Source organism: Lemur catta, chromosome 4 (assembly GCF_020740605.2).
Source record: "Lemur catta isolate mLemCat1 chromosome 4, mLemCat1.pri, whole genome shotgun sequence".
Classification (NCBI taxonomy): Eukaryota; Metazoa; Chordata; class Mammalia; order Primates; family Lemuridae; genus Lemur; species Lemur catta.
Genome location: NC_059131.1, coordinates 68,312,320 through 68,336,046, shown reverse-complemented (window position 1 = coordinate 68,336,046; position 23,727 = coordinate 68,312,320). Strand labels below are relative to the sequence as shown.

The 23,727-nt window shown below is 50.1% G+C and overlaps 1 protein-coding gene and 1 long non-coding RNA gene across 6 annotated transcripts in view; one reads left to right on the top strand and one right to left on the bottom strand.

Annotated features, from left to right (window-relative positions):
• Positions 1–1,404, bottom strand: part of PAX8 (paired box 8) — a 59,144-nt gene extending 57,740 nt beyond the window's left edge. For 3 of the 4 annotated variants that reach the window (XM_045550062.1, XM_045550061.1, XM_045550063.1), the window contains exons 1-2: positions 1,286–1,387; positions 837–943 (exon numbers count right to left, since the gene is read on the bottom strand). In XM_045550062.1, coding sequence (XP_045406018.1) covers positions 837–861 — 25 coding nt within the window. In that variant the 5' untranslated portion in view covers positions 862–943; positions 1,286–1,387. Of the gene's footprint in view, positions 1–836; positions 944–1,285 lie in introns of all 4 variants that reach the window. The other variant, XM_045550060.1, reaches the window with a different exon arrangement.
• A 3,148-nt stretch (positions 1,405–4,552) lies between these two features.
• On the top strand, positions 4,553–22,771 carry LOC123636463. Of its 2 annotated transcripts, none has more exons than XR_006734547.1 (3): positions 4,553–4,607; positions 6,942–7,142; positions 22,735–22,771. It is a non-coding gene; the product is annotated as an uncharacterized LOC123636463 (long non-coding RNA). The 2 variants fall into 2 exon arrangements; XR_006734548.1 differs by lacking the exon at positions 4,553–4,607 and adding an exon at positions 4,886–4,913.
• Positions 22,772–23,727: the final 956 nt, after the last annotated feature.

The following is a 23,727-nucleotide window of genomic DNA, read 5'->3' as shown; positions in this document are numbered from 1 at the left end:
CCAGGCTCCATCCATCACCGCCAGCCGACCGCGCCTCCGCCCGCTGTCCGCACTCTCTTCGCACCAGGGCGGCCGTGCCCGCCGGCCGCAACCCTGGGGCTCCTTCCCGGCAAAGACCCCTCCTGGCCCTGGCTAGTAGCGGGGAGAGCAGGCACCGCGGCCTGGGAGCTCGAGCGCTTTTGAAGGCCCTGAGCCGGGGCCCCGGTGGGGCGTGGGGTTCGGCTCGGCGGGCAGTTTAGTCCTTACCAGGGAGATGCCCCGCTCGCTCGCTCGCTGTTCCCCGCCTGTCCCGTGCTGGGCAAGGAAGAGTCCGAGAGTCTGAGTGCGCTCCGGGCTCCTAGGGCCCTGACCACAGGCTCCTTTCCCGTTGGCTTGAGAGATGCGGGGAGCTCACAGTCCCGCCGGGAGAGCCACTGGCAAGGACTGCGCACCCGAGGACCAGGGCTGGGAGGTCGGGGGCAGGGGAGCCACAAGTCCAGCACCGGTGCGGCCCAGGAACTGAGAGTGCGAAGGATGTCCACCCTAATGGGCAGTGCAAAACGGCGCGTGGGGCGCGGACACCCCCTATAACTCCACAGAGAGCCCCTCACCGCTCCATGTGGTCCGCAGAAACCAAGGCCTGGGGAGGGAGGCTCAGCTGGCCAAGGGGACCCTAATGCTGGAAAACAGCACAGGAGCTCCAGCGGAGAGCCAGGCCCAAGGCGCCCCCAGCTGCGCCCCCACGCAGGTGGATCCCGTGAGCCCTGCGCGTACACTCCCAGCCCCAGCGGCCGGGGCGCACGCACAGACGCACGGCAGCGCGGGGGCTCGGGGTCCTGGCCACGGCGCGTTCTTACCGGATCTGATGGAGTTGTGAGGCATCGCCGGGAGTCACTCGCAGCCCGCAGAGGGCTCCGGGCTTACTGATGCAGGTCCTGGCCGCGCCCGCCGCCACGCCGCTGCCCTGCGCAGACCCAGAGAAGGGACATGAGATTCGATGCCTGCAACCTTAGACCCCCTTCCCAGGGTCCTTCCCTTAGACTTTCATCGCCTGCCAGGAGGATTTTTAGGGAAAGTTGGGGCAACCTCAGCTTGGCCTAGCTATCATGCCTGCCCGGAGGATCCGAAATTGAAGGTGCGCTGAGGAAGCGCCAAACTCCAGCTCGAATGCCCTCTCCCTCCGCTGCCTCAGCATTATCCCGTTTAGCTTGGGAGGGAAAAGGCTGCCAGGCTTCCTGGGACCCTGTCCTTTCTCGCAACCCCCATCTCTACCAACCACCTTCCTGCTAACCCCTGGGCGACATACCTGGCCAGCCGGCCGCAGGCCTTCAGTGCCTGGGTCCTCCCGCGAGGGTGCCCTGGGCCCCGCGTCTCTCCTCGTCCGAAGTTAGTTCCCATCCACCCGGCATCGCCGACCGGTTTTATCCCGCCGAGGCCCTGGAAGATGGGTCTGGCGAGGCTCGCAGGCCGCGGATTGGCTGGCTGGGTGCAGGGGGGTGCAGGAAGGGGAGGATTTTGCAAGGGGGACATGGCTGAGTGGACTCAGGAGTTAGAAACATTCGCTGGAGCTTCTGTTTCCAGCGAAGGGAATAGAGGAAGGCAGCTGAGCCCCAACTCAGCAGGCCTGGATATATTCGAGGAGTAGGAGGTGGAGGCCTCAGGACCTGAGGATGAAGCTCTGTGGGTCCTCCTGGGGTCACTGACCACCAGAAGTGAGAGACATGTCTCTCTAGGACACCCTGTGTGTCCCCCTCACCGCTGGTCTGCTCACCAGGATGCGGCCTTTTCTTTTCTAGGAGGGAACTTCTGTTTATGCCTGGTTCTTAAAGTAGAGCCTGCTCACAGAACTGCAGGCAAGATTGTCCCCCCTTCTCCCCACAGGTGTGCCCTCTTCCAGGGCAGAACCCTGATCGGCCCCTGAAACTGGTCCCCTCTGTACCACACAGACAAGATCCGAACCGTCACTGTATTGGGTCAATAAAGTGGTCATACACCCATTCCACCCAGACTCCTCTCTCCTCCCTAACACACACAGCCACCTGCCCTCTGTTTTGCTCCTTGAGGATTTTGAACTTGGAGAAGAGTTCAGGGGAAGGGCAGTGAGGTCCTAGATTTCACCTCCACATGGAAGGGACAGGACTGAGCTGACCTCCGGCCTGGTCTGCAGGATCAACAGCCTTGGCAATGTGGGGGCCTGGGTATGCATAAGAAAGGGTCTCTTGGGTGCCAATGAGAGGCCCTTAGTGATGGCCAACGCTGCCCCATCCTTCTTTATGGTGTTTCTCTCTACCAGGAAATTGGGGTACAGAGAAGCTATTGTGCGGGTGTGTGCGAGCAAATGTCCTGGAGCATCTGCAGGCACGTGGAGCAAAGCCTGGGTGCTCCCCCAGTCTCGAGCCAGACCCAATCTCTGGACTCAGGAGTACAGCCGAGAGGACAGCCCGCTCCCTTCAGAGGCAGCTCTGTGGGCCTGGTGCAGCTGCTCTGGGACACAGAGGCCAAGTAAGGTTCTAGAGGGAGGGGGGGCAAGCCAGGGATTTGTGAAAACACACAGTTTTGCTTACTTAAAGAAAAAGTTTTATCTTTCACATTAATCCATTACCTCCTTCCACCCAGCCTTTCTCATCTCTGAGTTGAAGAAAAATGAATTATTTTGTGAAAAGAAAAAGAATGCATGTGTTCCTAAATGGATCCTCCACATTTGCAAAGGACTCTAAAGAAAAACAGTGTTTTATTGTTTTAAATATTTCTCCAAAATTGTTATTTAAAATTGCTGTGTGGTTTCCAAAGGTCCAGATCCTCAACTTCTCTGGTCAGACACCCCTGGAGAAAGAAGATCGAAGGGTATCAGGGTGGAAACGCATCTTGGCATAGGTCCTGCTGACCCCAGGGGCCAGTTTGCCACCCTGGCTGTTGCGGGGGAACAGTGAAGTGTGTAGGCCACAACAGAGACTGTCCTCATTCACCCAGGCTCCCGACCCACCAGGGAGGCAGCAGAGCTCCAGGGTGAGTCCCACAAGCCCCCATCCAAACAGTTCCAAAAACCTCAGAGGTTTTACCCAAACCAAGGGTCTGATAGGTACCAGATAACCATCTAAACTCCTGCATTCATTCTTGCCACTGCTTTTGCTTACCAACAAAACAAAGCTCCCTTCTCCCTCCCCGTTTTGGGCAAAAGTTCTCAGAGGACAAAAACAGCAAGTTATCAAAACATTCCTGTCCCATTTATGAGTTCATTTGACAAAATTCTTTTTAATATGAAAACTCAGACATGCAACTGTTCAGGGTTCCTCCTCAAGGAAAAACACACGCACACACCTTGAGAGAAACCCTTCTCCAGACTGCAGGTGACACAGCAGATGCCCAGGAGACTCGGCAGAAATCTTCTAGAACCAACAAGCAGTAAGAACCCAGGGAGCCCCTGCTTCAGAGATAAACATGGGCCTCCTGGACTGACCCTGCTTTCTTATTACAATCAGAAATCAGGCCTGGGTTGTTGGTACTTCCTAATTCTCTGAGACCAAGGCCAAGGAAATGTCATTAACCAGTACCTTAACTCTTTCTCTTTGGCATCAGTCTCCTCCTCTGCAAAATGAAGAGTTTGAAACACATACATTTGTTAAAAATGCCTTCTTTCACGGTTTTTCTTCAAACTTTAAAAAATCCAAGATCTTTTTAGTTAAACATAAAAATCACAAGCCTTCCTTTGATGTTATTGGAAATTTCAAAATAAATTTGCGTCATGACTAAGAGATTTCCAGTTCCATGGGAAATTTAGAACTCACTTTTTAAAACCAACACCTTCTCTATCTCTTTTTCTCTGACCTGATGCCCCTAAGATTTTCATACTAAGATTAATCAACTGGCTGTTACAATTTTTTAACTCAGTGTTTTTCTGAGGAAATTTAATTCATCGCCAGTATTGAAATACGTAAGTAGAGAGGAGGGAGTAATTCTGTCTTGCTTTTAAAAATGTGAAAGCCCTGGCCCCAGATCTGAGTGTTTCTTTGTGGAAATGAATATTCTCTCAGGTTTAAATTCCAACAATCCTAGGTAATTGCCTAACTATGGTAAGGTTTTGAGTTTGCGTAATATTCTGTGACTTTAAAAATTCTGTGCTGGTCTGCTGAGCCTTCAAAAGATGGTCTTTCCTTCCAGGTTCAGCTGACATCCACCGGGCTGGTGGCAGGGTGAACTGTCCTGGTTTGCCCTGGATGTGAGATTTTCAATGTTAAACTGGGACTGTGCTGGGCACACCAGGATAAGTTGGTCATCCTAGCTGAACAGGGGAGGGGGATGGTTTGGGGTCTTTTATAAGCAGTTCGGTTTCAACTGACTCTGGGGTGGGTGTTTGATTGCACAGGTGGAATCCTACCACCTGCCTGCTCAGGTATCTGAGCCCCTTGAACTCCGGCATGGTCTGTGGGTCTCTTCCCCTCACTCCCCTGTGGCCTAGCTTCTCCGTGCAGACTGCCCAGGGGCCAACCTTGGGGGACAACCTCTGCCCCCAACAACCCTCTCTGCTTACCTGCCATGCCACCTTCCCCTACATGATGAACCACTGCTGGGATTAAAGTGCAGTGCATCCTTCAGGAAGAAAACAACAGCTCTCTGCTTTGCATCAGAATGTGAGTGTTCCAGCCCTGTCTGTGTGGAATGGGACCATTTTATCTCTCTGAACCTCAGTTTCCTCTTTAGTAGGATGTGGGTGCAGGTGGAGGGTGGGGAGGCTAAGACCCACCTCATAGCTTTGTTGTGAGGATGAATAGAATTATGAATGTGAAAGCCCTTTGAAAACTACAGCTCTGTACAAAAGTTAATTATTATTAGACAACAAAGGCAGGGGCAATAATACGTCCAAGAAGGACAGAGTTAACATGCTTCTGAAATTTTGCTGTGGAAGCCGGTTCCTTTAATCCCTTTCCCCAACCACGGTGAGCTTTGCAAATAGCTGCCTGAGCTTGGAGAGAGGGCTGTGTGCCTGTGGGCACAGGGGCAGGTGCAGAGGTGGGGGGGGCACAGGTGCCTGTGACCCAGAAAGGGGAGACAGCCTGTGGCAGAAGAGGAGTCTGGTGCCAAGGCAGAGCTTCCAGCGCGACCTCACGTTTGGCAGCGGGCAGAAGCCTTCGGGGCTGCAGCAGTTTTCGCTCCATCCTCTCCCCTCACAGACTTGCCCAGTCCTGCTAGGGCCACACAGGATTTCTACCCTGGCCCTGCACTCAGGAAATGGCCGACAGCCTGCCCTGGGGCCTCCTGGTGGCTGCTCCTGAGAATCAATCATTAATTACTCCATGTCTCCCACCCCCCAGGCTCTCAAAACACAGAAATAGAAATACAGGTCCTGGCAGGTGAAAGGAAAAGGGCCACCGGCTGCGGAAGACAGTTTGGAAAAAGCCACCCATGGAATTTGTCCAATTGCTTTGGGTTGGAGATGTGTCCTGGGCACTTGTCTCTTGGGCTCTTTGCCCACCCTGAGGCCTCTTGGTGGCAGCCACCTGGCTGCTAGGAGGAGACCCTGGTGCTTCTGGAAGGGTGGGACAAAACATCACTGGGAAAGCAGAAAGGAAGGTGACAGGCGGAGAGGAAAGGAAGGATATATAGAGGGGATATATAGAGGATATATAGAGTTTGTTCTCTAGTAATAATAGTTTTTTAAAAGTTACACAAAATGAGCTAGGCCCTTTTGGCAACCCATTTTGCATATGAGAAAACCGAGTCCCAGGATAGGTAAGTAACATGAGCAAGGTCCTCCAGCTGGTAGGTGGCCAACTTGGTGGCCAAATAAGCACTAGTGACCCAGGCCTTGCCTTAAAGGTTGGAAATTCTGCTCATTCTGGTCTGGTTCCTCCCACTACCCAGTGTCTACCCCTCTCCCATCAGGAAGGAAGGTTCTGGAACCTAGGGAGTGGCCAGAGTGAGGTCAGACCCCTGTGGCTGGAAAACTTTCCTGCCACAGGAGAGGAGAGCAGTCCACTGGGCAGGAATTCCGTCCCCTCAGCCGGACACCTGCAGTCCAGCCCAGAGCAGCGGGAGTCAGGACACAGGAACCCCCTCCGGCCAGCGCCAGGGCACTGGAGTGGGCTGCCTTCCCGACAGCTTGGGGAGCCGCCAAGGGAAAAACCCAGACCCAGGGCTTTTCATCAGACTCGGGTTGGCTTTGTTCTCTGTGGCCTTGGAATGCTAGAGGTTCCTGCAGTTGGCACAAACCACAGAACAGGGCCAACTCCTCCCCAACCCCTGGCAGTGCCCAGGATCCTGATAAAAGGACCAGGGACCCTAGTAGTTGGGGTGGGGCAAGGGGTATGGGGAAGAGGTTGAGGGATAGAGAAGATTCAAGAGCTCTAACCTGCCTTTTGTCCCCAGCCTTCTCTGTTCTGCCACATTCCAGGCAGAGCAATCTCAGGGGCTTTGCCCACTCCCTTGTGGGCCTGGGCTCACTTCAAGACAATCTCCTGCTGGTGAGACTCCTGCATTGTGCTGTAGCCCACACAGCCCCCGCCTTCCCTGTGTTTGGAGGATCATCCCTGAGGGTTCAGGGCTCCAGCCCCCCATTTTTCCCTCTATGCTGCAGTGCCCATCCTTGCCACTCTGGGGCCCCCATATCAGGGTGGGCATACCATTACCCCAAGGGAGTGCTAGGCATGGCATTTCCTTCTAATAACAACAGCTGCCACTCCTGCTATTTGCTAAGTATTACTAAGCTCTGGGAACCGTAGTGAGCCTTATGTATAGCTCCATCTATTTTTCACAGCACCCAGGGAGACAACTGGGGCTCAGGGGTTTCTTTGGGTCACCCAGGTGCTGAGCAGTAGGGTCAATATCTGAACTCAGGCCCGTCTACACCTGAAGCAGCATTCTGTCCACTACCCCGTGGGGTCTGTCCGGGATGTGGACAACCTTCATATCTCCAAGAAAGCTATTGGAATCAACTAGAAAATAAACTGAAAAAGGGTCTCTACCAGTTTCAGAGTCCACCAGTGGCCTGTGAGGAGGAAGTTTGACCCCTAGTAACAAGACTTACACCACCTAGGCCCTCAGAGAGGCTGGGCGCATGAAGAACGAAAAGAAAACCAAAGAGTCTGGTCACGGCGAGTCTCACTGCTCCCCAGCTGAACTCCGGCTGCACTTGCAAAGCACAGACACGGAACACACTCGTGGCAAACGTGAGTGAGCCATCCACTTACACATTTTCTAAACATTGTTGTAAAACTCTTTCCATTCTTAGGCATGCTGTCTTCATGTCAGGTAGCATTTCCTTTTATGTGTCCTGAAACACCTCTCCTTTGAGCCTCATGGAGTGCGCTGTGGCCCTGGTGATTTCTGCTCACTTTGTCCACATTCCCTGTCGCTTTGTAGATTTTGATCCCATCTGCTCTGAGATTGCATTTTTCCAAGTAGAATCCCTTGGCAGAGTAGAGAGAGCCTGGAGTCCTGGGAGAAGGGTTTTTTCCCCATGTGGATCCTGGTACTTGTTCTTCCATAAAGCAAAGGTGCCATAGGAGTCACACTGCCGGGCTGGGAAGCTAGTGGCCGAAGCTGGAATCCTGGCATATTCCTGTACTGGCTGTGTGACCTTGTGCCGATTGCCTAACTTCTCTGAGCCGAAGCTTCTAAGTTAAGAGTGAGACTAATACTGGTACTTCTTTTGCATGATATTGTGATGTTTAGGTCAGACAAAGTGCTTGGAGCACAGTAAGTGCTCAGTAAATGTTAGTGACTAAGAGTGAAACTGCCACGATAAAGACGACAGAGGAGTATTGCTCACAGACCTCGGTGTGGCATCACTGTCATTATGCTAGGGACATGGGGAGACACTGAAAAGTCCCAGAGGTGGCAATGGGATGAGGGGGCTGGGGAGAAGGAGGACAGAGGACGAGGTCTCCCAGGTGTGTGTGAGCTGTGTCCTCTCTGTCCACCCCAGATCTCTGAGTGTGCACTCGCTGGGGCTCAGGCCTCTGCCCTCCAGAGTGCCAAGACTACACACATAGACTACGGCCTACTCCATCACCTCCATGGGCCACCAAGTTTTACACCCTGGGAACTCTCCTCCCAGAGAGTGTTCCATGCCACCAGGGACCTGTGTCTTTAGAGAGTGGAGTCTGGAGTACAAAACACCATTCCTGTGGCTTCCAGAGCTGTGACTCTCTGGGCTGCCTTTCCCACTGGCCGATGTCTGGCCAAGCTGAATTCATCACAATCACTGAGAAGCCAACATCTTCTCTAGTTTTCTTTCTCTTTTTATTTTTTAGCATATATACATAATATCAATATATCATAAATAATGCAAACACAAATGATTAATGTAGCCCTTCTTCCAGCCCTTAGCCTAAGGTAACCCTGTTATCTATTTGATATTTATCCTTCTAGACCTTTTTCTGTTTATACTCATGCATCTGTTACCACAGAAATTATGACCTTTGTTTTGGGGTTTGTGTGTTTAGCATAAATAGTGGCATCCTGTTTGTAAGTCTTGCTCTGCAAGCTACTTTTATTCACTCAGCAATGTCTCAACCATCTTTCCAGGTCAGAATAAGAAAGCTTTACCCAGCTCTTCTGAACTGCTCCATTATTGTCCAAAGTGTGGATATGATAGAGTCTAACCATAAATAACCAATGGCTATTTATGTCTCTTAGTTTTTCTTATCAAAATTGTTCTGCATTGAGCTCTTTGTGTGAATACTTTTCTGGAGAGGTGGGATTGTGGGAGCATAGGTTGGGCACCTTTAGAACAGCGTGGGCAAAATGGCTTCCCGCAAGCCTAGTCTTTCTCTTTTCATTGCTCTTGATTATCTCTTTAAAGATGGGAGGTAGGCAGGGAGGGCAGAGTAAGAAGGGGGTACCTGGAGAAGTTCACTTATGCAGGGCCATTACTCTCTTCCAGGCAGTGGCCAAGGGGTATAGAAGTTCGGGGTGGGCGTCCTGACTGGGAAATGCCCTTGATCCTGAAAGCATCCCCAACTGCCCACAAGTGACCAGGGAATAAAGCATGGTTGCACCTCGGCCCCCTAGGATCCTACGGCCACCTTTACAGGTGACTGAGTTCAGTCTTGTGGTCTTTCCTTCAGGATTCAAGAGAGCTGGGCCCTCATGCTCAGGACTCAGTCTCTCCAATCCAGAGCCTGAGGAGTTGTGGGTTATGGAAAGAACCCTGGACACAAAAGTGAGAGAGAACTGTGTTTGTGGTACAGCCCTGCTCTGAGCTGTGTGACCTTGGGGAAGTCACTCAGATTCTCAGGCTCCTCCTACTTAGTAAAACCAATATCCACATCCTATCAGCAGGCTGATGCAAAAGTGATTTGTGTACTGTTAAGAAATGGAGAAATGTCAGGGGTGATGACGTTGAGGGACTTTTGATGATGAATATAGTACCAGGGCCACCTCAGCAAGAGCGCCTTTTCTCTTTCCCTCCCTTCCTCCCTCCCTTCTGATTTTAGTTGTACAAGCATTTACTGAGCATCTATTAAGTGCTGGGCATTCTGCTAGGACCTGAGAATGCAGTGGTGACTGGAACAAGAACCACGCCCTCATGCAACAAATAGACAGGGCCCTGCAGGGAGGTGTGCTGCGCTCTGAGATAGGGCCGGGGTACAGAGTGGGAGGCATGCGGAGAGAAGTACACCCCACAGTCTCTTGGCTGTTCGGAAAAAGAGACCTCTAGGCAGAGACCAGAGGAGTTGGAATCAACCAGGCGAACAGAAGAATGGGAGGAGTGAAAGTGGAATGCTCTGGCGTGGGCAAAAAAAGGCCCAGAAACCAGGGGAGCCAGGCATATCTAGGGAACCAAGTTCACTATAGTGGGGGAAAAAGTACAATAATAGGATGTGTGTATTGTGTGGGGGGGCGGGTGTGTGTATGGTGAGAGCTGAGAGATGGGTCTGGGAAAGTGCAGGGTTAGATCACAGGACTCCTTGCAGCATGTTAAAATGTGGACTTTGTACTAGATAGCAAAGAGGTTTTAGTGGGGGAAAGGGAAGGAACAGGCTTAGGTTTCGGAAAGCTCTTCCTGGCTGCAGTGTGCTGAAGATCGGAGGAGGCCAGGTTGCAGGCGGGGTGGAGTGGGGGACGTGTTCCCAAAATTCCCCAAGGACGGAGGGAAGTGGTGCTGGGGTGGGGTGGGGAAATACTGCCATAGTCAGCTTTTGCTTCTCGATTCTATCCTTGGCCGATGGTGATAGGCCGCAGCGCTGTGAAGAGCAGAGGAAGTGTAAGCGCCAGCCCCATTCTAGCTTCCCATGTCCTCTGATGGGCCGGAGCCTGGCTTCCCTAAGTACAAGCTCTGTGTGCCCCCCAACACCTTCCTCCCGTTAATACATTTCCCTCTGCTTCCCCCTCTTCTATTCCGCTCCAGCCACACTGGCCTCTTTGCTTTCTTCAAGCATGCCAGACTTGCTCTGTTGCCCCCTTCCTGGCCCAGTTAGCTTGAGGCTCACCCCTCACCGCCTCGCCTTGGCTCAGAGATCACCCTCTCAGGGAGCTCCTCTCCGGTTTCCCCTTGCAAACCTCTCCCCCCAGTGTCTATCCCTGTCACTCTGTTTTAGTTCTTTCCGCCATCTGACACATCACATGCTTGACTTCTTTGTTTATCCTCTGACTTTCCCAGTAGAAGGTAAGTTGCACGAGGGCGGGGCTTTCTTGTCAGTTTTGTTCACTGCCGTACCCTCAGTGTCTAGAACAGTGCCTGACACACTGGCAACAACTGATAAGCACTTGTGCTTGCATGAGTGTCTGATGGCATGAACGTGAGCAGCAAGGGTGACACAACGATTCTCCTGATGGTGTGGTGCTTGGTGCTAGGTTCGAGACACACAGCAGTTAACAAGGCAAACACTGGACTGCAGTTGCAGCTGTGCCTGCCCCTCATTGGTTCCTGGCAGCTAGTAGCAGAAGTAGAAACTCTGTAGCTCTTAATTTTTTACCTAGAGATGCTGGCTGCCTCTCTCTTCTTTTTTTCTGGGTAGCTGAGGATCCTCTGAGTGGAATCTGGTTGGATTTGGGCACAGCTCATGGGCAGGGCCAGGGAGTGGCCCTCCCCAGATCCCAGGGGCAGTGGGAGACAGCCGGACCATCTTCCTCGTCTTTGGCACTCAGTCCTGCCACCGAGGGCTCCAAATCTCTGGCCAAAGGTTAGAGCACCTGCTGCCCGGGGAACATGTGACCACTTAAGCACTGCTGGGTTGGAACAACCTGCACAATCAGGTCATTGTACTAACCATGCAGATCCGCTTGCCAAGCCACACCCCATTCCAGCACTGCCAGACACTTTTGGGGCTTGATTTATAGGGGCCCCATACTGGGGGAGGTGTCCAAATGGCCCTGGGGGAGGATGAGGTCTCTTCTGCAGGACTCACCGACTGTGGCCTGCTCTGAGATCCAGGGAGAAGTAGATGGGAGATGGAATAAATAAGCCCATTCTGGCTCCAGAACTTATGAAGAGTAGCAGTCACTGACAAGACCATTACTGTTTGACTCTTGGTGACAGTTTGGTGTTAACCATTGTTCTCCCAACATTTGCTTTGGGTGGTGAAAATTGTTGAGCACTTACTGATTTTTTAGAAGTCTTTTCCTCCTGTCATTATTGGGTCCAGACATTTCCGTCAAGTCACTGTCTGCTCTTGGAGGGGAATCTTCCTTCACAGAACTGGTTCTCAGCAGGCCACTAAAAAGAGATTTGGGGCTACTGAACTCTGAGTGACCCCGGCCAAACTTGCAGAGTGGGTGCATTTCTGGAGAGGCTAACAGAACTGGGAAGAAACACATTCCGGCTTTTCCAATTTTAAACCAGGTGGCCTTGGGCAAGCCATCTAACCTCTCTGAGCCTTAGGTTTCCTCATCTGTAAAATAGGGACAATGATGTCTGTCATACACAATTGCAGATGATCTTAAACAGGGTGAGGTCTACAAAGTATTGTCCTGCACAACAAGAGTGCATTTGTTACTGTCCTCCTAGAAGCAAGGAGTTCTACAGGGCTTTGCGCCCTGTAGCACTCAAAGCACACCGGTGGATTTCACTCCACAGGCCCATTAGGTGACTGTAAGGAAGTCCTACTCTGCTTGGGTTGTTTAGTTTTTTCATGGCAAGTGACTCTAAAGGAGAAGGCATGATATGGAAGCACTCAGCTTGGCCACAGCAGCTTTGATTCTAGCAGGCAGGCAAAGAAGGAATAGTCCTTTGCATGGCGTGTTGCAAGATTCTTGAGTGCCCTGTATGCAGTGAGTACCAAAAAGAGGTGAATCAAAATCAAGACTCTTAAGGCCAACCAGGGCCACTTTGGGTCCTGGATATTTGTTATGAGTTCAGAGATCCCAAGTTCTGCTTTGTCCTCAATTCTCATCATAGCTTTTAACAAGGAGAGAGGAAGAGACAGTGATAGCTCTCACACTTTACCACCTTCCCCAGCAGGAAAGACATTGCTTTAGAGGTCGAGACCCAGGCACCTGAGAGGCCCTTGCCCATGACCCTGGCTCTTGGGGCCCAGCAGGTGATTTTTTGTTTCTTATGTTTTGTCTCTTAAGAGTCATCCCCATGAAAGCACACATACCCCTGCCACGCAAAGGGAGGTCTGGGCAAGGGAGGAGGGGCATTACAATGACTGAGTACCTACTTTGTGAGCACAGCACCAACTATGTGTAAGCTGCTGTCCAAGGTGTCTGTGTGTCCACCATTTTCACTATTCTTGATACCCTTACCCCTAAGGAAAAGGGTCCTGTGACCTTGAACTTTAGAGCTGGACTGTCTCGGACACTCCTCTATGCCACTCACTCTAGGGCCCTCACAAGTGGTTTAGCCATCTTGGAGCCTCAGTTGCCTCCCCTGTGAGATGGGTATAATTAGGACATCTACATTTCGAGGGTTGTGTGAAATTAAATGAAATGATGAAGCCCATGGCACAGGGCTTGTGAAGGGCTGGGCAAATTTTTGGCATGATCATGATGACGATGGTGAGATAGGGAGAACTCTAAAGGCCCCCCTAGATGTTATCCTTGGCTTCACTGCTGCTTGGAACTTTCCAGTGAGGCAGCAGAAAGGCCCTGGCAGTGCTGAGAGACCTGACTTCATTTCTCACTTGCTTGGTGGTCTGGGACCAGTCACTTCTCAGAACACTTTCAGTTCTGGTGTCTGAGGGCTGAGTCCTGGTGGCTCCGGGCCAGTGGCACAATGTCAGAGTTATTCCAAAGGACAGAAAGACCGCTCTTCTCCAGGCACCCAGGCCTTACCCCGAATTCCTCTGGGTCATCTCTGCCTGCTGAAGGTGGGGGGAGTAGAGAGGAGAAAGCGGGTGTGGAGAAGCGCCCTTGAGGAAGGGGCGAGCCCGCAAGGGCCAGGCTGTGTTTCCCCCTCCCCGCCAAGGAGCGCGCAGCCGGCTTGCTCTAGTTCCCTCCTCCCACTGGCTGGGTCTCCAGGTGCCTTCCTTTAATTAAAAGTATTTAGCCTTCCGCTACACTGGCCTTCATTTGCATGGATACTTCCCTTTATGCAGCCTCGGTATCAGACCCAGCCAGAAGGTTAACGGAGCGTCGTCGTGCCGCATCCCAGGACACCGGGCCGAGCACGCGCGCCCTGGTTCCCCGCACCGCCCCCTGGGACTCCGCAGGCAGCAGCTGTCACGGGCGCGGGCGGGGAGCTGTCAGGTTTCCAGCCCCTCCGCCGCCTGCCTGGCTCCGCAGGCGTCCCCAGCCCGCGCTGGCTTGGCCCCAGCCTCCCGCTGCGCGGCGCGGTAGGGACCTCGGCTCCGTGCGTCCTTAAAGCCGGGGCGGGTCTCCTGGCACGTATGTGAATGGACGAGGAAGGCAGGTGTTTTCTGGTCACCTATGTGCGCCAGACACTGGACTGAGTTCCCGTCGGTATTTCAGGGATGAACAGTCACAGCTCCTGCGCAGAACAAACAGCTAATCAGGAGAAATTTGTATTGGAGATTACACAAAAAACAATGATATTGGGTAGAAGGTGGTTAAAAACTGCAGGAAGGTTTCACACAATGGGGCACTGGCCATTGGAGGAAAGCAAAACATGAACTGTCAGTGCTAGATCCTTATAGATTAGGTTTTTTTTTTTGTTTGTTTTGTTTTTTATGACGATTCTGATGCTTAGGAAAATCAGGCAAATTCACTAAGGTCATATAGATAGTGACAGGCAAGCGGGGTGTTTAAACCTAGGCCCAGGCAGGAGAGGAAGCCGATGGTGGGGAGACCAGACTCCTTTCCATCCAGGTGCTCATGCTCTGATGGAGGCCCAGACACAGACCTGGGAGACTCCAGAGTCACCGCTTCCTCCCAAGACTGGTTTTCCCTGTAACCTGCCCCCAGCCTGCCCCCGGCCCACTCCAGTGCTTCTCCAGCCCCAGGCCAAGATCCACCCCTCCAGCTGCCCCAGGGTCTCAGGGCCAAGGAGGAAGGAGCAGGAAGGGGGCCTGATTCTTACAGATAAGGAAAGGGAGATGCAGAGAGGGCTCTTTCATCTCTGCTTATGTTTTTATCCCTTATCCCAGACCGATTCAGAACCCCCTGCCCCCAATTCCATGAGCTGGTTCAGATCATTCTTTTCTACAAGCCCCTCTTCCTCGGACTAGGAGACAGGCACTCTGGTCCAAGGGAGCTACTGTGTCTTAGCCCCATGCAGAGTGTTCGCTGCAGAGCAGACAGCCAATGCACACTGAATGAGTGGGTGGACGGGTCTTAGATGGGGCCCAGAAGTAGACCTAGACTCCCACGCTAAAGACAGAGAAGGAAAGAATGTGGACAAAAATGTGGGAGGAATGTGGAAACCCTGATTCACTCACTTACTTCCCACTAATTCTTTAGCCTTCCAGGGCTCACGTGCCGTCAGCCCCTCCTGTGATACCACGAGGAGAGCAGCCAACGTTTCCTCTCACTTTACTCTCTGGAGCCTCTGGCACTGGGAGCCTGAGGGACCTCCTCTGCTCTCTGGAGTCAGCCCAGGAAGACAGACAAACAGGCAGTTAACACTATTCTAGGTCCAAGGTAGATCTAGATCTAGGTCTAGTGGCAGAGGAGGGCAGGATGGGCTCAGGATTTATTTTACAAGTGTGTTTTCAGTGCACTGTCAGTCTCTCATTCTCTCTCCCTGCCAGCTGGTGAAGCACACAGAAGATGAAAGTCTTTCATTAGCACTTTCTCAGCCATGCACCCTGGAGTGGGGTGAGCTCTCTTTCCTCACAGCTTCTTTGCCTTGGGTGCTCTGCTGAGTTGGGGGAACATGGGGACCCTGCTTGGAATAATGGCAGCGCTAACTTCCCCAACACACTTTTTAATAGCATTACCTCATATCATCCCCGTGAGCAATCAGTGACGTTAGTGCTGACCTGTTTTACAGATGAGCAAAGTGAGGCTCTGATGGGCTAAATAATATATCCAATGTCACTTAATGACTGAGTGTTGGGATCAGGACTTGGACCCTGGCCCTCTGGTTCCAGAGACTAGGGGGACTGGGGAAGATGATCTGGAAGGGAACTGGAGTCAGGAAATTGGAATCTTCCTGAATAGAATGCTGGAAGAACAAGGTAAGCATCTTGCTTGAAATGGCATCTAATAGGTCAGGAGTGTGACAGTATCAACCCAAAGGCCCAACAGAGTTGTTAGCAGACAGTGGGCCATTCAGCAAGCTAGCTGTCATCCAGATAGCAGAAAGTATGACCCTCAGGGGATAGAGCTTTAGGGCAAGTACAATTTGATGGAGGGCTGGGGATGGGAAGGGATGAGGACAAGGGTCTGAGCAGTGAGCTCTGTGAGTGGAGGGATTCTGAGGGCTGCAAGGAGGGCAGCCTTGGGAATTCTCTGGGGGCAGAGCCTGGGACTGCCTTGTTTCCTCTGCATCCTCACTATCTGGCACATGTAGGTTCTCAATAAATATTAAGAAATAGTATTAATTGAATGTTCAAAGAAGAACTGGTTGAGAGAGAAGGTATGGGAGCAGGACAGGAGCCTGGAAGGCAGGTTTTGTGGAGGTGAATTCCATCTGGGACTGGATCTGTGTGAGAGAGGGAGTGGGGTGGACCGCATGTGTATCAGCATGAACTGGAGCCCCAATTTCTCTTGGTGCCTTCTTGGCCTCCACAAAGGACATTTTCTAAAAGGTTTTAAAAGGTTTAGTTGATTTTAATGGTGAATATCCAATTAGGCTTGGCCTGGATAGGGTTGCGCTGAGCGTGGTAAAGGTGTTGGCTTGGTAGAATGTCGACAGCTTTTCCCTGATTGAGGTGAAAGGAAAGGTCTGGGCAGGTCTAGAGGCCCAAGAAATACCCACCCTACATGAGGGAGGCTTGTCACCACCCAGCATCGACATACTAACATAAGCAGTGCCAAAGGTCTCTGGAGTAGTATTCATTGAAACTCTTTAGTTGCAAAAAAGGCAACCAATTAGGACCAACTGGAAAAAAACATAAAAGATGGGTTAGAGATGCAAGGATGGGTTATGGAACTCAGGGTCAAGAATGCAGCTAAGCTTCAGAAATGATCAAAACCAGGGCCCAGAAAGCCACTGGGCTGGCTGCCATTGCTTCTCTCTTTTTTCGCCTTCAGAACACTGGGTTTTCTCTCTGTATTGGCAGAGAACTTCTCTTTTCCACCATGCACAAGGCAGGTCCTGAGACTACCCATTAGATCCTCATGACAAAAGAGACCACTCTCCCTTCATCAGAGAGAATCTGCTTGCCCCTACCTGTGCTGATGGACATTTTGGTCCAGTCAGCTCTCACTGAGGCTATTGGGGTTCATCTTTGTGAATGGAGATTGCAGGTCTCAGAGAAAGGGAAGTCAAGGTCTTTTGGGCTGCTTAGACACCTCAAAGATACTCACCAAGGATGCTTTCTCAGAAGACTTGGGAGTGTCCTAAATACCCATTTGTCACAATTTACGGACCCAGTGCACGGGGGCTGACTAAAAGTTTGGCATACTCTTAGGTGGTACTAACAGTAGAAGGTGGGGATGTCCCCCATGCTCCTTTGAGTCACACCACTCTTGGGTGAGGCACTCCATTCTGAGGACTACTTAAAAAGGAGACTGGGAATGACACAGAGGGGACTAGGGAGCATGAGGCACTCTAATCTATGCCCACTGAGGATGAATTAAAAGGACAGAGAATATTTTGCCTGAAACAAGAAGACTGAGGGCGAAATGAAAGTCCTCTCCAGGACACTAGACAGTGGCTATGGGGAGAGAGAATCCATGTGCTTGGTGAGCAGTGTGCAGACATTCTGGACAAGTCGGTTTTGGTTAAGTCTGAGCAAGAAGTTTGGAGGCAGTTGATCTGCCTGCACTGGCACAGACATGGCTTGGGAAGGGTGTTAATGGCCTATTATAGCTAAGAGTCTTCTTTAAGACGAGGCTGGATGCTGGGGTGCTGGGCAGAGGAGACCTTTGGGATGGAAGGTTCCCAAACCTGATTGATCATGCCATCACTTGAGGGAATTTAAAAAATCATGGACTCTTAAGCTGAGGGGAGGGAGAGAGTGCTCTGGTTTCTAGAATCTCCCCCAGGTGATTCCGATGATCATCTGGATTTGGGAACCATTGAATAAGAAGACCTTTAGGGTACCTTCAAATACTAAATTTTGATGAATTTATCTATACCAAATGTGGCCCCCAGACCAGTGAAACATCATCTGGAAATTTGTTTGAAATGCAAATTCTTGGGCCCCACCCAAGGCCTGCTGAGTCAGAAACTCTGGTGGTGGATCTCAGCAATCTGTGTATTAAAACAGGTAATTCTGATGCCCACTCACATCTGAGGACCACCAATCTTCAGTATTTATTAATAATCCCATGGTTAGTTTTAGTCTATGCATTAGAGTGATGAGTTCCATTGCATTTATCATCTACTATGTTGTAGCCGGTCTTACCAGTGGCCCCTAAAGAATCCCAAAGATGAGGGATCCCTGCCTTCTACTACTCCTGCCTTTGTGTGGTTCTTCCTCACATGTTATCAGGGTTAGTCTACAGGACTACTGGAGTACAGCGGAATACTGGTATATCAATTCTGAGGTGATGTCATGAAAGACAAGGCTTCTGTCCTGCTCTCTCTTGAATCATATTTCCTGGGGGAACCTAGTTGATATGTCAAGGGGACACTCAGGTAACCCTGTGAAGCCCATGTGGTGGGGAACAAAGGCCTGCTGCTGACAGCCATTAAGAATCCAAGGTCTAACCTGGGCAATACAGCGAGACCCCATCTCAGCAAAAAAATTAAAAAATTAGCCAGGCATGGTGGCACACAACTGTAGTCCTGGCTATTTGGGAGGCTGAGGCAGGAGGGTCACTTGAGCCCAGGAATTTGAGGTTATAGTGAGCTGTGATCACACCACTGTACTCCAGCCTGGGCGACAGAGTGAGACCCTGTCTCTAGGAAAAGAAAAAAAGGGACCCAAGGCCTCCAGTCAACAAGTATGAGATGTCTTGCATGTGGATCCTGCAGCCCAAGTCAAGCTCTCAGGTGATCGCAAGCCTGGTGGACAGCATGTCTGTAACCTCATGAGACACCCAGCTGGAATCACCCAGCTGTGCAGCTCTTGCTTTCCTGACCCCCAGGAATAAATATCTGTTGTTCTAAGCTGCTAAATGTGGGATAATTTGTTACACGGCAGTAGAAAACTAATACTAGACTCTTATTCTCCTATCTGCTCTGAGAAACTCAACTCTTGGCCATGAGAGTGTTCAGAGACTGCTCGAGTATGTTTTCATAGCTAGAGAAGAAACTAGAATTTTTACTTCTATCTTTCTTTGTCCTAAACTGACTTCTTTTGAGCTTTAAACCTGCATCTAGTGCTGACACTGAGATTTGGTAAATGCACACCTCAATTTGTTCTTGGCATTTTAGATGTGACTATGATCAAATTCACTAAAGGATCTTCCTAGCACCAGCGAGGAAACATCAGTGGTGCTCCTTTGGGTCCAGTGGTTGCATTATACTGGGAGAGGTCACATGGTCTTTTCTATAGACAAATCAGAAAGTGTGGCTGTTGAGGGGGTGGGGTGGCCAATGAAGGGAGACCTCCCCTTTCAGAGTAAAAGAAGAGAGGTGGTCAATCAACTCTTAGTCCCTGCATTTCATATCTGGATGTGCATGGGTGTGGATGCTCTTTCCACTCGCATCTTGGAAGTGTTCAAAGAATCAGAGACCAGGACCAACCCTGGTCCAACCTTGCATGTTTTGTTTGTTACTTTTCTTCCAGCTCCTATTTCCTCTCACCAGAAAGAGAGAGGCAGAGGAGGGAGCACAGAGTCGGGGAGAAGGGCAGGAAGCATGCTGAGTCCCTGAGCATGAAGGCAAGCCCATGGAGGCTGGTCTGGGTCTGGGAAGGAGGTCTCAGCGCTCAAAATTTCCCTCTGGGATTTCAAGATCATCCTCTGTTGTTTCTTTCCATTGTTTGGACTCTGCCTGTAATTTAGGCAGGTGCCACCAGGTGGAGGAGTGTGTGGATTACAACCAAAGGACTAGTGATGTCCCAGAGGTGTTGGTAACTGAAGAGACAGGTTTAACCACCATGCTTAAAACTATGTCTAAACACATACTCACAAAATACCAAGTACTCAGAAAGGGCTCTTTCACAGCAAGCATTGGAAATGTATGTATGTTACTTATCATTAATCCTCTCCAGGTCTTTGTTGCCTCATCTTTCAGCTGAATGGGTTGAGGAGAGTGGTTTCTAATGCCCAGCTCTGCATTTCTAGGAGTCCACAGCATCGCATTTATAACAGGCTTATTTTACTTACTTTTTATTTATGTTAGTTCCTTAAGGCTTTGGGGTCACAACCCATTCCCATCCCTTCCTTTCCCCCAGCTGATTTGAGCTCTGTGTCTTAACATCAACTACCACTCAAAGTCCATTTCCTCAGCTTCTCTCCTCTTCATTTAAGAAATGTCTCCACATCTTCACCCGTTCATTTTTCTCTTTTCCCCTGGTATACTGGACACAAATATCACGTGCTTTCTTGGATTCCTTCAACTGACTCCGTCCTGTCTCTTATTTGGTGCCCAGACCATTCTGAGTTATCCCTCCTCTTCCAGACTTGGTCACACCGTGAGATTTGGTGGATGGAGACTGGAAGATCCAGAAGTCCAGGGGCATTAGCTCGCTTTGGGTAAATCTTGGCTGGTGGCAAAAGGGAGGCTGGAGAGGGAGGGTCAGATAAATTCCCTTCTCCTTCTAGCGGGTAGTTCGAGGTATGGCTTCTCCTTGAAAATCTTACAGAGAAACCCAGCTTGGCAAGCAACCATGTCTCAGGAGTCACTGTTGTATGTCTGTGATGGTTAATTTTATGTGTCAACTGGACTGGACCAGGGGGTGCCCAGATACCTGGCTAAACATTATCTCTGGGGGTGTCTGTGAGGCTGTTTCTGGATGAGATTAGCATTTGAATCAGTAGACTGAATAAGTAGATTGCCCTCCCCAGTGTAAAAGTTCTAGTCCATTGAAGGCCTGAATAGAACAAAGGCGGAAGAAGAGAATTCCCTCTCTCTGCCTGACTCCTTCAGTTGGGACCTCCGTCTTCTCCTGCCCTTGAATTAAAACTTACACCTTTGGCTCTCCTGGTTCTCAGGCCTTTGGACTTGGACTGTAATTACACCATTGGCTTTCCTGGTTCTCCAGCTAGCAGATGGCAGATCCTGCGAATTCTCAGCCTCCGTAATCACATGATCCAACTCCTTAAAATAAATCTCTCTCTGTCTCATTCTGTGTCTCTCTATCTCTGTATTTCTGTATCTATCTATCTAGATCCATATATGAGAGATATATCTACATACCTATGTGTGTGTCTATATCTATATCTATAATGTTGTACTGGTTCTGTTTCCCTGGAAAACTCTGACTAATACAGCGTCTTCACAGCTTGTTGTGAAGTTGCCACTAGCACACTACACGTTTCATCACAGGGCTTTGCACCTTCCCTTTCCTGGCTCCCATTTATTCCTCACCCTCGCTGTCCTGGGCTTGAACCCCTCCTCCAGACTGAAGTCAGCACTTCAGTCTTTGCCTGAGGCTCTGTTTTCCATAGGATCAGGCTAAGACACTTGGCCTCAGATGACAAAGCATCCCCCACCTGTTTAGGCCAATATGTCACTTGGGTTCTCCTTTCCATCCCTTTCTCCCTCCTCTGTGTTTCATTAATCATTCTTCCGTTGTTTTGAACCTTCAACTTCTCTCTCTCTATGGTTTCCTCTCTCTTAGTCTATAAACATACTCAAGTATGTCCATGAAAAGCAAACATTCTCTTTACTAGAAGTGTTTAATTCCATCTCTCCATGAACAAATTTCTTATAAAGTTATACTTACTGCCTATAATAGATTTCTAGGGCTGCCATAATAAAGTCCCATGAGTCAGGTCACTTATGACAACAGAAATTTATTCTCTCACAGTTTTAGAGACCTGAAGGACAAAACAAAGATGCTGGCAGGGCCTTGCTCCCTCTGAAGCTTCTAGGGGAAGATGCTTCTTTACTCCTTCCAGCTTCAAGGGGTTCCTTGACCTGTGGCAGCAAAACTCCAGTCTCTGCCTCCCTCTTCACATGGGTGTGTTCCCTCTGTGTGTCTGTGTCTTCACATGGCTTTCTCCTCTCCCTTACAAGGACACAGATCATGTGGATTAAGGACCCATCCCAATGACCTCATCCTAACTTGATTACATCTGCAAAGACCTTATTTCCATGTAAGGCCACATTTGTGGTACCGAGATTAGGACTTCAACGTGTCTTTTTGTGAGACATGATTTAACCCAGAGGACTGCCTACGTGTCCTTACTGCTAACTCATTCCTTGGCTTCTTGAATTCAGGTTTCTTTCCACATCTTCTTCCTCACATGGCTCCCCTGAAGGTCATCCATGCCAAATTAAATGGCTTTTTCTCAATCCCTGTCTTGTGACTGTCCTACAGCATTTGTCATGGTTGCCTTTTCACCTCCTTTCCACTAACCTGATGCAGGTCACTGTGCACACATGTGACTCTTCCTATCTTCCAGATATTTCCATGTGTGCCTTCTTCTCTGACTTGTCCTTCTTCCCTCACCTCCAATTCAAGATGCATTTTAATGTTGGGGCCCTGGTCATATTCTCTTCCTTCAACACACTCTCCTCCGGCCTCCTCCCGACCTTCATGCGTCAGTGCTCTCTTCTCGGAAGGGAGCAGATATATCTCCCTGGCCTGTTTCCCGAGCTCAGGGCAAGCACTGTCACTGAAGAGCTCAAAGGTAATATATCCCAAACACAACACATCTTCTTTGCCTAAACACACACACACACACACACACACACACACACACAGACATGCACACACACACACACACATATACACACCCCATCTATCCATTCTTTGTTTTTCTTATATCCACATCAATCTTTGGGAAACTGTTCTGAGACTTCCAGAAATACTTGTAGAACTTTGAATGTAGATAGACTCCTGAAGGACTGGGTGGGGTCGATCTAGTGAAACATGGCTTATTGCCATTATTGTGACCCAATCTTTAGACTCAGCCTAGCAAAGTTTAGGAAAGTTCCATTTACACCTGACTTTGTTGTCTGACCTCAAAGCAACACTATCAAAAGCATTTGTAGGCAGACAACCTGGGGTATTAGCACTGCAGGCTACATGTTTGTGTCCCTCTCAAATTCATATGTTGAAACTCTGACTACCAGTGGGACGGTGTTTGGAGATGGGGCCTTTGGGAGGTAGTTAAGTTATGAGGGCAAAGCTTGTCTCCTCTCATTCTCTCTCTCTCTTTGTCTCTCTCTTTCATGTGCTGACACAGCAAGAAGATGGCCACCTACAAGCCAAGAAGAGGGCCCTCACCAAACACCTGATCATGCTGGTACATTCCAGAAATGCATAGAATAAATGTTTGTTTTTAAGCCACCCAGTCTATGGTATTTTTGTTATAGCAGCCTAAACTGACTTAGACAATTAGACAACTCTAATCCTGGTTTTAGATCCAATGTGACCCAGGAGTATCCTTGGACACTTTTTCTCTCACACGTTTGGAATATGTGATTTTTACATGAATTCTGCATTTTCTTCTGAGCCTCTGGGAGAGTCTCACACACAGCCAGCTTCCTATAAATGTGGCTGAATGATGGAATTTGCCGGGTGCTAATCTCAGCGACAAAACCCAGTACACTTGCATGCACAGATCTGTAAATAGGCAGCTGGTGCTGCTTCTCTGCAACTCAGCTCCCAGAACCTTCGTTCCCTGCACAGCCAGATAGCACAGTAATGGTGATGCTTAGGACTCAGGCTGGAGTGGACTTAGAGATGACCTGCTTCAAACCCTTCATTTCATCGACAAAGAGGCAGACACTTTGAGGCATTAAGGGCTATATCCCCACAGTCCCCCTGGGGCCTCCTTACATGGTACCTGCCTTTAATACTTTCTCCTTAGAAATGATAGCGTCGGGCTCAGATGGCCATTCCCAGGATGGGCAGAGGGAATGCTCTCTGAGCCCACTGCTCGCAGTGTGTTGGTGGGAGGTACAGTCCTATTGCACATTTTCATCCTGTGACATCCACCCACAGCTCCATGGAAATGCTGGCCAGCGGGAGAGTATCTCAGGGTACCTTTGGGGAGACTGCCCTGGCTGGAGCCTTGGGGTCTGGAGGCCTCAGCAGAGGGAGGAGGGAAAGGAGTGTTCAGGGGTGGTCATGTGTGGGGAAACACAAGCCTTTGGGTGTCTGCTGTATTCATATGTGACACAAGTATTCGCAACTGTTCTCAAGGACTCTTCTCGGGCCTTGTAAGGTCCAAGCC